The sequence below is a fragment of the Gracilinanus agilis genome, chromosome 3 (genome assembly GCF_016433145.1).
Source record: "Gracilinanus agilis isolate LMUSP501 chromosome 3, AgileGrace, whole genome shotgun sequence".
Classification (NCBI taxonomy): Eukaryota; Metazoa; Chordata; class Mammalia; order Didelphimorphia; family Didelphidae; genus Gracilinanus; species Gracilinanus agilis.
The window spans coordinates 216,460,702-216,477,679 of record NC_058132.1 but is presented as its reverse complement, the minus strand read 5'-3'; the positions used below and the strand labels follow the sequence as shown (position 1 = coordinate 216,477,679).

Sequence of the window (16,978 nt, the reverse complement as noted above, 5' to 3'; positions counted from 1 at the left end):
TAAGGGAGGCCTAGTAGACTGGCAGAAGAGCACCCACTTCACAATTAGGCCTAAGGCCAGCCCTCGGGGGCTGCTGATTAGGAGATAAGCTAGAGGGAAGTTTGGACCCAGCTGAAGGGCCTTTGAGACATGATCAAGCTGGACAATGGAAAACCCCTCCAGGGCTAAAACGGACCTAAGGCAACTATGCCAGGTGATACACTCAGGCCATGCAAATAAAATATCCTTAGATCCATGTGGGAGTTAACTAAACAGTTTCACAGATGCCTAAGAAAGTTCTAAGACAAACAGCAGCAACTGTCTTTCTGCTGAAGCTGCATTTTGGCCTCTCTCTCTCTCTCTCCAAGAAAGGTTTAATGAATAAGCAAATAGGGTGACAGAATCGAGGCCAATTATGTGGAGCCTTTATGGTTCACTGTCATTCCTTCTCTTGCCCAGGGCAAGAAGACCAGTTCTCCAGGACTAATAGCCAACTCCAGCAGCTCTCTATCCACCTGCCAGTTCATACAAGAATCTATGCTGGAGAAATAATGAGGCCTTATGAAGTGACTGGCCTTCCTTTTAAATACAGAGCGTTCAAACTTGCTCCGTTGATTGAGTTGGATACTAATCCTTGGCAGAACCAGCACCTTCAAATTCGGGCATTTTTAGGAGAAATGTTAGGGCTATCAATGTCATATTGCAGCAGTTTTCTATTAGATATTATAAAATTAGATATTGTAAAAATAAAAATTTTTTAAAGAATAGGAAGGAATTCCACCCAAGAAGTGCAAGAACGGAGAGTTTTGCTCCTTCGGGTCTCCAATGAATACTTTGCTTTTTTTTCATGGAGCAACTCTGGCTCCCTCCAACTTCATGATTTTTTCCCCTAAATTAACCCAGGTGAGAGGGAGCTCTACCTCCAACAACTTTATGCTCCTGGATAATTCTCCTATAAGAATTCTTTATTTAAATTCAATAAATACTTACTAAGCCCAAGCACAGAGAAGTCATCTGCCTCTCATCCCCATGAATAGGCTTTTTTTTTTTTTTAACCCTTAACTTCTGTGTATTGACTTATAGGTGGAAGAGTGGTAAGGGTAGGCAATGGGAGTCAAGTGACTTGCCCAGGGTCACACAGCTGGGAAGTGGCTGAGGCCGGATTTGAACCTAGAACCTCCCGTCTCTAGGACTGGCTCTCAATCCACTGACCTACCCAGCTGCCCCCATGAATAGGCTTTTGATCTGAAAGGGGCATCAGAGGTCATCTGTCCCAAATTCTTCATTGTACAAATGAAGAAACTAAGGCCTACGGGGAGATAAGTGACTTATCCAAGACCACACAGATAGTAAATAAGAGTGCCAAGACTTGGACCCCTTGCTTTCAAATTCTGTGCCACATATTTTTGTATCTTTAGCACCTACTGGGATTTTTACACACAATAGGTGCTTAATAAATATCAGATGACTTTATGAGGTTCCCAGTAAAGAAGAAATTCCTGTGGTCTGGGGAAGGGCAGAAAAGGGAGGTTCCAGAGTTGAGTAAGAACTGAAAAGTTTTGAAAATACCACCAAAGCTTTCCCATTAACAGTCAACATACTACAGGTCTGACCAGAGTTTCGACCTGCAATGTAAGTATATGGAGGTTTTTCTCATGAGAATATATTGTCAGGGAGAAAATGGGATTTACTTCTTCTCTCAAGTCATCTTGGCTGTAACTTATCTTATTAAGAAAAATGAGAAAGAAGTAGCTGTGGCACAGTGATTAAGAGTGCTGGGTCTAGAGTCAGGAGAGACCTGAGTTCAAATCCAGACTCAGACACCTTGGACAAGTCACTTCACCTCTGATTGCCTGACAGAAGGATCTACTGGAGAAGGAAAAGGCAAATTGCTCTGATATCCTTGCCAAGAAAACTCCACGGATGGGAGTGGTCCATGGGGCCATGAAGAGTCAGACACAGCTAAAACAACCTGTGAAAACAAGGGCTACCTCCCCAACCAACTTTGAGTTTACATCCTTATTAACTTTTATTTAGAGTCACAGATCCAGAGCCATCAGGACCCTGAAGGCCATTTAAATCAAGCCCTTCATTCTACAGATAAAGAAACTGAGGCCCAAGAATTTTACTTTTTTTTAATTTTTATTTTTTAAATCCTTACCTTCCATCTTAGGATCAATACCACATATTGGTTCCAAGGCAGAAGAGTGGTAAGGGCTAGGCAATGGGGGTTATTATAAGGAAATAAGGAAATGAGCAGGAGCAGAGCTGCTGAAAGACAAAAGCAGGAAGATTCCAATATAATTCCTTATTTCCTTATAACAGGGTTAAGTGACTTGCCCAGGGTCACACAGCTAGGAAGTATCTAAGGACACATTTGAACCCAGCACCTCCCATCTCTAGGCCTGGCTCTTATCCACTGAGCTGCCCAGCTGCCCCTACCCCCAAGAAGTTTAAATGACTTGTTTTGATCCAGTTTTAGATTGAAATTGACAAGTAACTAAAAAAAATTTATGACCCCTAAATTTCTTTTTTGAATTGTGGTTTTACTAAACCTATTTTCTTCTTGTTGTAATGGCAAAATTATTTAAGGTTAATTAAAGGAGTTTTAAATCTATATCTATATATCCCATTGCTGGATTACATTCTTCTCAGTATCCTCTGCTTTCTAAAAAAAATTCCAGACTCCCCCTCTGGCTTTAAATATCACACATTTTGGATTCTCTGCTTATAATGGATACAGCTATCTATTCAGAAAAAGACTAACACTAACCCCCAAAATACAAGGAGGCTATGTGGCCCACAGGATAGAGTGCTGAATTCAAGAGATTTAAGCTCAAATCAGGCCTCAGACAGTTACTAGCTGTGTGACCCTGGATAAGTCACTTTACCCTGTTGGCCTCAGTTTCCTCATCTGTAAAATGAGCTGGAGAAGGAAAATGGCAAGCCACTCCAGGTCCTTTGCTGAGAAAACCCCTAAATAGGGTCATGAAGAGTTGGACAAGACTGAACAACAACAAAATCCCCCAGAAAGCATCACAATTTTCAAGTAACACCTCAGACACACTATTTTTAACTATGATCTTAACTATGCCAAAAATTAGGTTACAGGTTAGGGTGGGAGGAAATGAAACTTCCTTAAGTTAAGACCAGTTCTTGAGGGTAAATGTTTAACAACTGACTCTCATGGCAGGAAATGTACTTCAGGACATTTTTACATTTAATCTGCATTAGTAACATTTTCTCCATCCATTTCTTAAGTTGGGGCTATAAACAAAATAATAAATCAAGGTCTAAATTGGAGCATTGGCCAGTTTTTGAGGTGTAAATGCTCCCCATGGAAAATAGAACAATCCACTCTCCTAAGACTGTCCTGACTGGCTTCAAACAGCTCGCCCCACTCACCCCTCCTTGAAGGCCTTTATCCCAGAATGCATCTGAGGTAACAAAGGATTAAAAACAAAAGGCACTGAAAAAATGGAAGTGAAAAGAGAAAGGCCTAGGGGACTGGGGGTCGGGGTGGGGGGGAAGGAAATATAACCTCCTGGGATGTATTTGGAAGAAAAACTATGTGGTTCTGTTCAATTTTCTATGATCTGGTACAATTGTTTTTATGTCATCAGTACCTTAAAAATATTCTGTATTTAGATCAGCAGATTAGCATATTACGTTGCCAAGGTATTTGTGGCATAAAATATTGCTCTGTCAGGGGTGACAAAGGACACGGGGCTTAAAAAATGTGCTTCTAGATGAAGTATCATGTTTAGAACACTCAAAGAGTCAGAAGAAGGAAATGAAAATTAAATTGATTGAGTAGTTATCCCACGCTGCAGTATCTTCACTTAAAGCTTTCTTTGAAGAGTTTGGAAGGCATAATTGGAGGGTGTCTGAAGTTCCTGATACATTAAAGTCTGAAAACTAAATAACTGGAAAACAACTGAATGGTCAGCTAAGTGGTAGAGAGGATTGTGCCCGGCCTGGAGTCAGGGAGACTCGTCTTCCTGAGTTCCAATCTGATCTAGCTGCGTGACCCTGGGCAAGTCATGAAATCCCGTTGGCCTCAGTTTTCTCATCTGTAAAATGGTCTGGAAAAGGGAAGGCCAAACCATTCCAGTATCTTTAATAAGAAAATCCCAAATGGGGTCAAGAAGAGTCTGATCTGATGGAAAAGACTGAACGACAACACAGGGAAGGCGTCTCTTGTGTCCAGTTAATCACCTGAGACATTTAAGGATGGATACAGAAGTCACACAGAACAGACAGGTGTGGACAGGTTATAATCTGTACCAGTGGGTCTAGTCCACCCATTCAGGAGACCACAGAGCCCTTTAAGTCACTTCTATATTACCAGATTTTTTTCAGCTATGTATGCTTGTCCAGCCATTCCCCTTAGAACTCTCCCTACTAGTAGAAACACAGAAGAAAAACAACTGCTTGATCACATGGTTCATTGGGGATATGACTGTGGATGTAGACTCTAAGCCAGTGATTCCCAAAGTGGGCATCACCGCCCCCTGGTGGGTGCTACAGCAATCCAGGGAAGCGGTGATGGCCACAGGTGCATTTATCTTTCCTATTCATTGCTATTAAAATTTAAAAAAAATTTAATTTCCAAGGGGCTAAGTAATAGTTTTTCTGGAAAGGGGGCAGTAGGCCAAAAAAGTTTGGGAACCACTGCTCTAAGCGATCATTCTAGTGCAAATATTAATAATATGGAAATAGCTCTGGATCAATGACACATGTAAAACTCAGTGGAATTATGCGTTGGCAGCGGGAGGGAGGTAGGAGGAGGGAAGGGGAAAGAACATGAATTATGGAACCATGGAAATATTTTCTTAATTAATCAATTAAATTAAATAAAAATGAATAAAAAATAAAAAGCAAATAAAATAAAATGGTTCCATTTAAAACAAAAAAAAAAAAAAGAAAGAAACAAAGAAAAAGAAGAGGGAAAAAAAGACCCTAGTTCAGCTATCCACATCCAGAGAAAGAACTGTGGGAGTAGAAACAGAAGAAAAACAACTGCTTGATCACATGGGTCGATGGAGATATGACTGGGGATGTAGACTCTAAACAATCACCCTAGTACAAATACTAATAATATGGAAATGGGTCTTGATCAATGACACATGTAAAACCTAGTGGCATTGCTTGTCAGCTCTGGGAGGGAAGAGGGAAAGAAAAGAACATGAATCATGTAACCATGGAAAAATATTCTGAGCCTAGATTTGAACTTGGATCCTCCTGACTCCACATCCAACATTCTATCTCCTATGTCACCAGCTGCCTCTAGCATTCTGCTTCATTTTCATTTTGATTATTGTAGTTGCTATGTTCTCCTGAGTCCATTCACTTTATTCTGTATTACTTTATACGTTTTATATACAAGTTCTTTATGTTTCTCTGAATTCCTATATTCATTGCTTCTTTTGGGATAATAATATCCAGTTATATTCATATAACATGGTTTATTTAGCCATTCTTCAATTGACTCCTATTCATTTTATTCCCAGACTTGGGGAAAGGGTTTAGCTACCACATAAAATTCTTCTACTTCAGTATATATGAGGCTCTCAGGCCCTTTTTCAGAAGTCAACCAAAAACTGGGGATCCATAATGCCTTAAAATTATATCAACAGTATAATTTCAAGGAGCCTAGTCTCAGACCTACTTTAAAGTATTTAACTTTGATAACAGTGAATTTAATTCATTTTCACAAATTTTTTTCTTTTAGAGTGAATGCAGGCATTTATCAACCCATTTTTAAATGATAAAATGATAAAATCATGGCACAAGTTGATAAAGATGACTGACATTTATATGACATTTAAAGTCTGTAAGCACTTGCCATACATAATCTCATCAGGTCCTTACAACAACCCTGACCTGTAAGGTAGTTACTACAAGTATTTTATCTCCATTTTACCCAAAGAAAATGGAGTCCAAAGAGATTAAATGATGTGCTGGGTCACAGAGCTACTGAAGACTTTTCAAAGAAGTGATTTGAATGCAAGTCTTGGCGAATACAAGCCTAGAGCTATTCCATGCTGTCTCTCACATATTTGATACCAAATTAAATGGGAGAATTGAGATTATACTACAAAACTAAGATCTCTTGATTACTAATATGCACTTCTTTCAGCCCATCTTGATGGACCAGATAACATTCCATACAACCTTTTTCTAAACTCCCTACAATGAGCACAATCGGCCACTACTTTTATCCAGCTTCTAGCAACCTACTGTAATTTTTCTTTTCCTTTTTTTCTCTATCAATCAATTAGCAAGTATTTATACAATACCTAAATGTGCCCCAGTATGTAAAGTACACTTTAGGATCAGAAGATCATAGATAGAGAGCTGGAAGGAACCTCAGAGGTCAATTAATCTAATCCCCTCATTTTACAGTTGAGGAAACTAAGACCCAGCTAAGTTAAATGACTGGTCCAAGATTATAATGACAATAAGTATCAGAGGCAAGATTTGAACTTAGATTCCTCTGACCTCAGAGTCAGTTTTCCTTTCAATTGTACCACTCTGCCTCATAAGAGACAAAACAGAAGAAATTGGACTACATGACCTATAAGGTCTCCCCCCAGCTTTAGAATCCTATGACTAATTAAAATAAGGCAACATAATATAATGAAAAGAACCAGGTGACTTGAGTTATATGGTGAGGGGGAGGGATGGGAGAGAGAAAGAGAGAGACAGAGACAAAGACAGAGACAGAGACAGAGACAGAGACAGAGAGAATACAGATATCTGTTTTTAAGACTTTTCTCCTACTTATGGAATTTTTTTGATCTATCTCTACCTATTGAAATCCTACTCATCCTTAAAGCCTCAAATCAAATGCCACATCCTTCTTGTCAAGTCAAGAAACATTTATGAAGCACTTAATGTGTGCCAGGTATTGTGCCAAGTATTAGAAATACAAAAAAAAAAAAATCAAAACAATTTTTTTCTCTCAAGGAGTTCGCAATCTAATGGGAAAGGCAAGAGGTAAATAACTATTTACAAAGATATTGTATAATTAGGATTTGCTTCCCAAAACTCTCTTTCCCAGCTTCTCATCTTCATTCTCACGTTAGGTCCTAACATTTTGGAGATAAAGTTGAGTGTAGCTCCACCCTCTCTCTCTTCTTCCCAGAACATGGCTGGGGAAGCTGGGTGGGAGCTTGGCAGGAAAAATTTACTCATGTCGCTTTACTCAGGTTTTTATTTTTGTTTCTTTTATTTCTTCTACTTCAAGTGATTATTAATAAATCTTATAAAATATTATACTTGGAGTTATTGGATATTAATTTAAATTTTACAGTATATATACACACATGCATATATGTATATGTATATCTCCAAGGATAACTTGGAGGTAATCTCAGATGGAAGGCACTAACAGTGGAGGGGGAACCAGGAAAGTCTTCTTGAAGAAGGTGGGATTTTAACAAGGAATTGAAGGAAGGCAGAAGGTGGAAACCAAGAAGGAGAGCATTCTAGACATGAGAGACAGTTAGGGAAAAGGTACGAACTCAGGAGATGAAACGTCTTGTGTAAGAAATAGCAAACAGGGGAGTAAGGTGGGAAAAGATTGGAGGAGTAAGAAGAAATTGGGTTATTTAAAAAAAGCTGTAGAAGCCACAGAAGTTGTTATATTTGATTCTTGAGGTAATAGGGAGACAGTCATAGAAGTTATTGAGGACTTAAGAGTGCCAAAGTCAGACATCTGAGCTTTAGAATAGACTGGGGAGAAACCCAAAGGAGACCAATAAGTAAGCTATTGAAATATATCTGGTCTTAAGGTGATGGGGACTTGCACCAGAGCAATGGCAATATTAAAGAAGTGGTTGCATATGAGAGATGTCACGAAAGCAGAATTGAAAGGGCTTGAGCAACAGATTGGACATGGAAGGTGAGAGGGAATGAGGAGCAATAAGGAAGTTAAGAAGAGGAAAGGATTGGAGATAATGAGTTCAGGACTGGATATGTTAAGATTTAGATGTCTTCAGGACAATCAGCAGGAATGGATGGAATTATGGTGAAAGATGCCAGACTGTAGATCGGCCTAGAGAACAGAGAACTGATAAACCTAAGAATCATCTGCATTAGAGAGGAATGTTTAGGACCCGATGAGATCACCAAATGAATTAGTACAGAAGGAGGACAAAATCCTGGAGGCTACCCATAACTGATGAGGACCAAAAGAGGAAATATTTATTATGCACTAATTTTTCCTATTATACTTTCCTGTCTGTTTCCCAATCAGTCATAAGCTCTAGAGAGCTGGGTCGGTTGCCTTTCACTTAGCACTGAACACAGCAAGTACTTAATAAATGTCCTCAGGTTTTAACTTTATTTGTGTTTTCCCCTTGACACCCAAGCTGTACAGTGTATCCTATAATCGGCCCAAACTCTATGTTTTTTTTTAATCCTTACCTTCCATCCTAGAATCAATATCAAGTATTGGTTCTGAGGCAGAAGAACAATATGAGCTAGGCAACTGGGATTAAGTGACTTGCTGGGGTCACATAGTTAATATCTAAATCCAGATTTGAACTCAGGTCTTCCTTTCTCAAAGCCCAGCACTACCCACTTCACCACCTATCTCCTAGAATTGTCCCATCCATATATAACACCTCTACTGATTTAAATAAGGAAGTACAAGCCCTGGCAGAGGTCTTTTCCACTACTCTCCTCTACACTGTAATAATAGCAGACTTGGTCATTGCTCAGCTGTCATTTATTACAAAGCTAGGGTTATAATTTTTTTCTACCAGACCTATGATTTCTTCACTATGAGAATTTCTAGTATGGGAACCTCCCCTGACCAATGAAGATCAGTAATTTTTTTCTATTAATTTCTATTAATTCAAATCACATAGCTGCTATAGGTCAAACATCTAATAAGTGGATTAACTCATTATTGGTTTATTAAATTTTCATTGTATTAAAAAAGAATTCAAATATTTATGAGATGCTTGTATAGAAGGACTCTTACAAAAGGGAAATTATTTAAAATTCTTTTTGTAACATTATGCACAATTATAATTGGGATGATGAAATAAATGCTTAACAATGTTCAATCAGAAAGCCTCTCTTAAAGAATAAGACCCTTTTCAGGATCAGCTTCAGTGACTAACATAGTCTAGACAATAGTCATATTTAATTAGGGATCAACAATACCACATCACGCTATTCTCAAATCTGCTTACTGCAAATGCTTGGTAATTTGGGAATGTATGTCAATTTAGAAATTAAATCTTGAGAAAATTTTTAAAATAATGATAGGATATGGGTAAAAGATATCATTAAACATGCTTCGAAATGAAAGACTTTTTACTATATCTGACTGTTTACTGCTGACTGGAGGCAGGGGAAGGATCTGAATCCTAAAATGTCAGAACAGTCATCAAAAATTGTTCTTATATGTAAGTGAAATAAATAAACATTTTAAGTGAGAGCCTTTTGTTATCTTAATATTAAGAAAATATTATTCTTAATGCTTATTCCATAGAAATTACAAACAAATGAATATGGTTATTTTCTATCCCACATACCCAGTAAAGTAGAAATAGAAAAGAATGAAGCGATTAAAAAAGAACAAAAATTTTCTCCTAGAATAGGGATCCCAAATGGTGGTGGGTGAGGAAAGAATATTGAAATGTTGGGCAAGCTACCTATTCTTAATGTTAGGTCTTTGGGTTATAAAAGAATACCAGTTTCTTTCTCCCCTTCCTACTTGCTATCTCTAATATAAAAGAGCTTTCTTTCTCTCTTCCTGACCATGTCAGTACTTGTGGTGTACCATTTTGTAGCACTTGGCTCTCATATGGAGAGGGGGGAAAGTGTAGCTGTCAAGGATTTGGATTGTTGAAATTTCTGGTGTACAAAACATGATGAATTCCAATAAAATTACTGGCAAAAGGAATCATTAAATATAATTTTAATCCTCTAGCTCTTATAACCAAAACATATGGTGAGATACAGGAACTGGAGCACATTCACTTTTAGCTGAGAAGCCAAGGCAGAAAAACTAGAGGAGGGAAAGTGGTTGGAGGAAGGGAACATGTCTCTGAATGGAAGTCACAGAGTAATCTGAATCAGTATTTCAAAACACAGAGATGCAATGTAAAAGACAAGGGCTATTGACAGGCAGCATAGATGCATTTTTACATCAAATCTTGAAGCCCTAAAGTTACTTGCCATTAACTGTGCCAGTATAATAGCTGATTGATATTGTGTGTTTTTCCTCCCCAAGAATAAACTTTTATGCTCATGGCATTTCCCCAAAGAACATTTCATTTGGTTCTAAGCTTTAAGGAACCAACATTTAATATAGGATTTTAACAGATCCCTAAACAAAGGCTGAGTATATTTCGAGTTAGTTTAATATGTGACTTTCAGCTAAAGTTTGACTTTGATAAGTGTGACATGGAAGGCTATACCAGAAGTGTAAACTCTGATGGGTCCCATCAAGTCAAAATGTGTTGTAAAAGGCTAGTTTAGTTCAGAGTATTACCAGCAAAAGAGCTGACCACCTCATCTCATTAGGGAAGTTTACAAAAAGATGAAGGTGGTCCAATGAGGACCAGTAGTTACTTGGAAAGAATTATAGACCCTTGACGTACCCAAATATATAAATTTGTGGATGAGGTAGGGTAGGGTGGTAGAACATTCCTTATAGAAAATAAATAAATATCAATGAAAATATGAAAACTACCTCTTTCAGATAGTTTTTATTTTTAATTCAGTTGTAAAGTGATATGAAAAAACATGTATGTTCCAAGAACAACATTAAGATGTTATTTTCTGGGGATAAAAGTATAAGCAAACAAGGCTATCCCTGCTTTCAAGAAGCTTACATTCCGATGGAGAAAGGCAATACATATAGAAGATAAAGAACTAGTGGGAGAGCAGCGTATGAGAAAGGCTGAATCATTTATAGAAGGACTAGAAGTGGTATGTTGGGCCATTTAACAAAAAATAAGGAGAAAGTTCACCAATCGGAAAGCCCGAGTCCAAGGGACAAGAATCCTAGTACCTCTAGGAAGAGACTAGAATGCAGGCGATGTGACTTTAAAAGACCTGAAAAGGCTAGAAAGAACAAAGTCCATTGGCCTTCAAATAAACTACAAGAATTCGTTCTCCCTTTAATCACAGAACTTTGTGGAAAGAAACATGGGCAAATTTTTACAATTTCACAACTTTCAAGTTTCCAGCATAAGCTTCAATAAATATGACCTCCGTACTGTCCAATGAATTTGCGGATATTGGGCTATATTTTTCAAGTGTCAAAATGACATTTGGCCTACAGTGAACAACTCAGAACGTTTCAGTGGCATGCTGAACAACTTACAACCAAATTAAGTTAACTTCATGGTACTATTTCTAACTAGATGAAATGTTCAAGGGAGGAAGTATTTTTCTCTTTGGTGATAGAACTGAATTTCTAGTTTTTTACAAATAATTTGTGGATATGTGGAATGTGGATAGATTCTGGGTGACGAGAGACTATTAAGATCTGAACAGGTTTTATATTCAGGCAGAGAAAAGCAGATGAACAGATCTCAGGCCCTTTCGAATGTACTCATCATAGGTAGGTTGGATGAGGATATACAGAACTGGTAAGATTCCATTAAAGTCTGGGGTTGCTACTCATAGGTTCATCAGCCATTCTCTGTTTCTGCCTACATGTCCTTCCTCCTCCCTCTGGGGAAAGGGCCCAAGCTAATGATTCCCCAATCAGACAGGTTTTTATTTCCTGCTAAATGTATAGTTGATTAAGCCTGTGACAATCCTCAAAGAAGTAGTGATTAAGGATGGGGACAGAAATATCCCTGATAGTGCCTGTCTTCTCTTTAGCAAAACCCAGAGTCTTGAGCTAGGGATGGAGTTCCTCCTCAGTAAAGGAGTTTGGGTGATGACCATCCAATAAGAAAGGATTAACCTCAGTTTGAATTGAGTTTAATCCAATTGTTCCAGACTAAGAAATGCTTTCTTTTCACCATGGTAACTAGGTAGATTATCAAACCCCCACCAGAAGATATATCCCTTGAATAAAGGACTCTTAATTCATGTTGTATTCCCCAAGGACCAAGTCCTATTCCTTGCACACAGAAGGTAATTAATAAATGGTGTGGTAATGAAAAAAACTTGGGAAGGAAGGAATATAGATATAGATAGGCATATATGTATATATATATATGTGTGTATATATATGTATGTATGATAAACGATGGAATGAAATCAATAGTACCAAAAAGTGCTGGGGGAAGAGAAATGTTTTGGGGGTGATTTGCTTTGTTATTTAGAATTTCAAGTTAACAGTAACCTTGCCAGATGCCTCTGAAATTGGTGGGCAGCTGGATTGCCCTAACAACTTCTCCCCAAAGGAGTTACTTTCTGTACTTCATTTAAGATAAGTTTAATCATCACTAAAACAACAGTAACAATAAATATTGCTACTATGAGTAATTAGAAAAACTTAGGTAGATGTTACATATGTTAGTGTGTTAAAATTTACAGCTTAGGTAAATCTGGAAATGAATGCTTTATAGTAATAAGTAACTTAGAAGCAGTATAAAATTTTCAGTGAAGAAATTATCTGGTTTAGGAATCAGAAGGACCTGGGTTCAAGTCGAACTCTGATATGATGAATGAATAGAAAAGCACTTATTGTGTGCCAAACACTATCTTGAAAGAAAAGAAATACATGAGCAAGCCAATGTCTGTCTGGGAGTGGGGGTGTCTTCTAATGGAAAAAGATAACATTTAATAGGGGAGCAGGAAAATGGGAGGGAAAATAAATGAGTTTCCACATTCTTTGGAAATGGTCAAAGTGATGGAGAGGTTTGGTTCTGGGCAAGGTAAGGGGAAAGCTGAGGACTCATCAATCTATCACAGCCAAGGGTGCCAGGGGCAGAGTCGGAAAGGGATAAGGGAGATTATGGTATGGTTTGGAAATGGGCACATCTGGTGGAAAAAAGGCAAAAAAGCACACCTACAGAGGCAGGGAGGAGGGCAAAAGAGTCCAGGGTCTGGTGGGAAAGAGCTAGAGCAGATGGCCGGAGCACAGAGCACATCAGTATTGTCTAGGGGCAGCTGGGTGGCTCAGTGGATAGAACCAGGCCTGGAGTCAGGAGGTCTTGGGTTCAGATCTGACCTCAGACACTTTCTAGCTGTGTGACCCTGGGCAAGTCACTTAACTCCAATTACATAGCCCTTACCACTCTTCTCCCTTAGAAGTGATTCTTAGTACTGATTCTAAGATAGAAGGTATGGGTTAAAAAAAGAAAAAGAAGGAGGCAGCTGAGTAGCTCAGTGGATTGAGAGCCAGACCTAGAGACAGGAGGTCGTAGGTTGAAATCAGACCTCAGATCCTTCTTAGGGGCAGGTCAGTAAGTTTCTTTGAGTTTCAGTTTATATAGTCATGAGACAAGGACTTGAACTTAGGTCCTTCTGACTTTAAAATCAGCTCTTCATCAACTATTACATGGTGTGTCTATAAAGCATCCATTTCCAAATTTGCCAGGGAGGACCAAAAGTGATCATATGTGTCAAGGATTTTGTAATCCTAAAGTGCTATATGTGTATCAGTGATTATTATTATTATTACTAATAATGAAACCTGTCATTTCATGCATTTAGAGAGTTCTGGATAAGGATTTCTTCTATTCATACAGATAAGCAGTTTCTCTAGAATTAGAGAGTCACCTGAGGTACTGAGACATTAAGTGACATTATGTGACTTACAAATGGTCACATAGCCAGTATTTCCTTTTTCTTTTTCTGTTGTTTTTTATTAAACCCTTAACTTCCACCTTAGAATCAATACTATCTATTGGTTACAAGGCAGAAGAGTGGTAAGAGATAGGCAATGGGGGTTAAGTGACTTGCCCAGGGTCATACAACTTTATTGCTAGGATTGAAAATCAAAGCCAGACCTTCCGATCTCAAGTCAAATGTTCTTTCCATCATACCTTGGAGCTTATTGATAGTCTTCCATCTCTAGAAATGTTCTCCCTTCCTACCTCTGATTCTTGGCATTCCTGGCTTCTTACAAGACTAAACTTAAATGCTACCTTCCTTCAGCCACTTATGCGTCTAACATTCCCTTCCTTCTGCTTCCTCTTTGTCTTCCATGTACCTATTTATTTACATGTCTCCTTCATTAGGTTGTAACCTCCTTGAGGGAAGTGACTATTTTCATGGTTTGGGCTTTCTTTGTATCATCAGAGCTTAATATAGAATGTGGAATATAGCAAGGGCTTAACAAATACTTAATGATTGATTGATTATGCCATATTGGAAGCTCTGCCTTTTTAGCAAACATTTTTACACTGATCATCTCTGTGAGAATTTATTTTTCATATGCTGTATAAATTCTGATATATGGGAGAATTACTGTGTATTCTTGTGTCTGGGATTGAGGACAGAGATACCACCTAGTCTGCTATTTTTTGCATTTTCTTTGTCCTTGGGAATCCAAAGCATTGTCTTCCTTTCTAACAGAAGTTGGTTAATGAATGAAGAAGGCAAGAGTTCCTTTTCTCCATAAAGTGATCTATCCACCTGTGGGGATGGGGAGGGGTGGATACATTGATGAACCTTTTAATTAACTCTCACCAATTAAAGATGTCTTGGGATGGCCAACACAGGAACTGAACAATATATTTCTCAAAATCCATTTATTGGACTGCCTGACCCAACTCAGGTGGTCCCTTGCTGTGAGAAAGCCATGGAGATGTATATCGCTTTATCAGTTATATTGCTGGCAGAAACCACTAAACCTGTTATAATCAATAAATTTATATTCTTACCCAAAAATCAGTCTTTGGAGATCATTTTAATGTAACATCTCTAAGATCTTTCAGGTCTAATGCCATGCATTTCTTGGCATGTGGCAGGCATATTCCAGAAATGACCAAAAGCTTTAGAGTTAGAAGTAGAATAATGATCATGAACTCCAAAGAGAAATTACAGTGACTGCTTCCACCCAAGAAGTCAGTCCCTGAAAGTGAACAGAAAGAACTACCAGTAGAGTCAGTGGCAATGCTCAGACCAGAACAGCCCTAAGACTGATTAGCCTAGCACTATTCTGAGACATCAAAAAAGGCCCTGAAGATGAACGTCATCAGAGAAGACCCAATCCCTGGAGGTAGGCATCAGTACCTGGTTCTGGAACAAACCTCAATTCAGAACTTAAAGCTCAAGGGATATGGAAATTGAAAAAGCTAAGCCTAGAGACAAAAAGTCCTGAGTTCAAATCTGACCTTAGACATTTCTTACCTGTGTGACTCTGGGCAAGTTACTTAACCACCACTGCCCAACTCTTAATGCTCTTCTGCCTTAGAATTGATATTAGTTTATGAGTTTTTAAAAAAAAGAAAAGAAAGACATTCAACTGAACAGGAAATTAAGAGAGGAAAAGAGTAGGAGAGCTAAGGAAGATAATACTTAGCTGGGAAAAGCAGTAAGAAAAACAAATTTCTTGATCCTGAAAAAGGGATTAAAATGAAAAAGGGGGAAAAAAAGAGATGGAATCTCAGGGGGTGCCCATCAATTTGGGAATGGCTGAATAAATTGTGGCGTATAAATGTAATAGCATATTATTGTAACATAAAATATGATGAAGAGGATTTCAGAGAATTCTGGGAAGTCAAAACAATGCAAATTGATATGAGAAGTGCAGAAATAATTTCCATAATAACAACATTGTAAAAAAAATTGACTTAAAAACTATGATCAAAACAATAACAACTACCAAATCTTGAGAGGACCTATGATGAAGCATAAGGTGACAAACTCAAAGAGGAAGGAGATAAATATTTGTTGACATGACTGCTATGTGAATTTGTTTGGCTTCCCTAAATTTATTTGTTACAAGTTGACGGTTGTTTTTTTCTTCTGTTTTTAATGAGGCAGAATCAGAGGGTTAGAAATAGTGACACTTAAAAGATGACCGTTAAAGCATTTATTTTTTAATTCACAGAAAAGAACAGAAGAAGATTCACAACAAAGCAAAGACAAGGGCACCCAGATACACAGACAAATAACATTTGGAATTTTTCATATATTGTTTTTAATTAGTCAATAAGCATTTACAAGTAAAGTATCTACTCCATGCCAAGTATCGTATGATACAAAGAAAGGCTTAAAAGACAATCTCTGCCTTGGGGCAGCTCACAATCTATATGATGAAAAGGCAACACGGCAACAGATGTGTACAAACAAACTAGATGCAGGATAAATAGGAAATAAAGCAAGAGATGTGAAATAGAGGCTTATGTGTGCATATAGATAATCCTCCTATTGGAGTTCTGAACATATGGAAATACTCTCTTTTTGATGTATGAGTTTAGAATTTAAAAACAAAACAGAAACAAATAAATAATGCATTGTAGTTTAGGTTACACGTTCATCTGTGCCATAGGAAGCCGGTCCGGGTTTTCAGATGAATGAATTTTTAAACAGGCAGCATGATGTATGTAATATCTGGAGTGCTAGACTTAAAATGGGGTAAAATCAAGGTTCGAATCCTGCCTCTTCCTCTTAGGATCCAGGGACAAGGCAGTCAGCCTTCTTCCATCAGAGGTAAAACCCCGTCCGTGTGTTACAGACGGCTTGTGATGTGCGAGCATGAGCTGTGAGGACGGGTCCGGGTCTGTCTTCTTGGGTAGCTCTGGGTGGAAGCAGTCGCTGCCACTTCTCATTGGATTTCTTCCTCCCTATTCTTCATCCTTCTAACCCTAAAGCTTTGCGTCATTTCCGGAACATGCCTACCAATATACACATTCTAACAGGTAAATTTCAACAAGATTCTAATCTGGCCAATAACTATTCCTAACAAGAGAGAAATATAATTAGTTCATCATTTTTGGATTGTCATTTAATTATCATCCAGAGATTTTTTTATAACAATTCTAATAGAATGTTTATCTATCAACCATTCCCGAATGTGCACTCCCAGCTAAGACGGCATAAATAACAAAAGTCCTTCATT

At 38.1% G+C, this 16,978-nt stretch overlaps 1 protein-coding gene across 1 annotated transcript in view; it reads right to left on the bottom strand.

Moving 5' to 3' along the window:
• ANKRD44 (ankyrin repeat domain 44) overlaps window positions 1-16,688 on the bottom strand; it is a 288,404-nt gene extending 271,716 nt beyond the window's left edge. Inside the window, exon 1 of the mRNA XM_044669066.1 lies at window positions 16,593-16,688. Coding sequence (XP_044525001.1) covers window positions 16,593-16,688 — 96 coding nt within the window. The remainder of the gene's footprint in view (window positions 1-16,592) is intronic.
• Window positions 16,689-16,978: the final 290 nt, after the last annotated feature.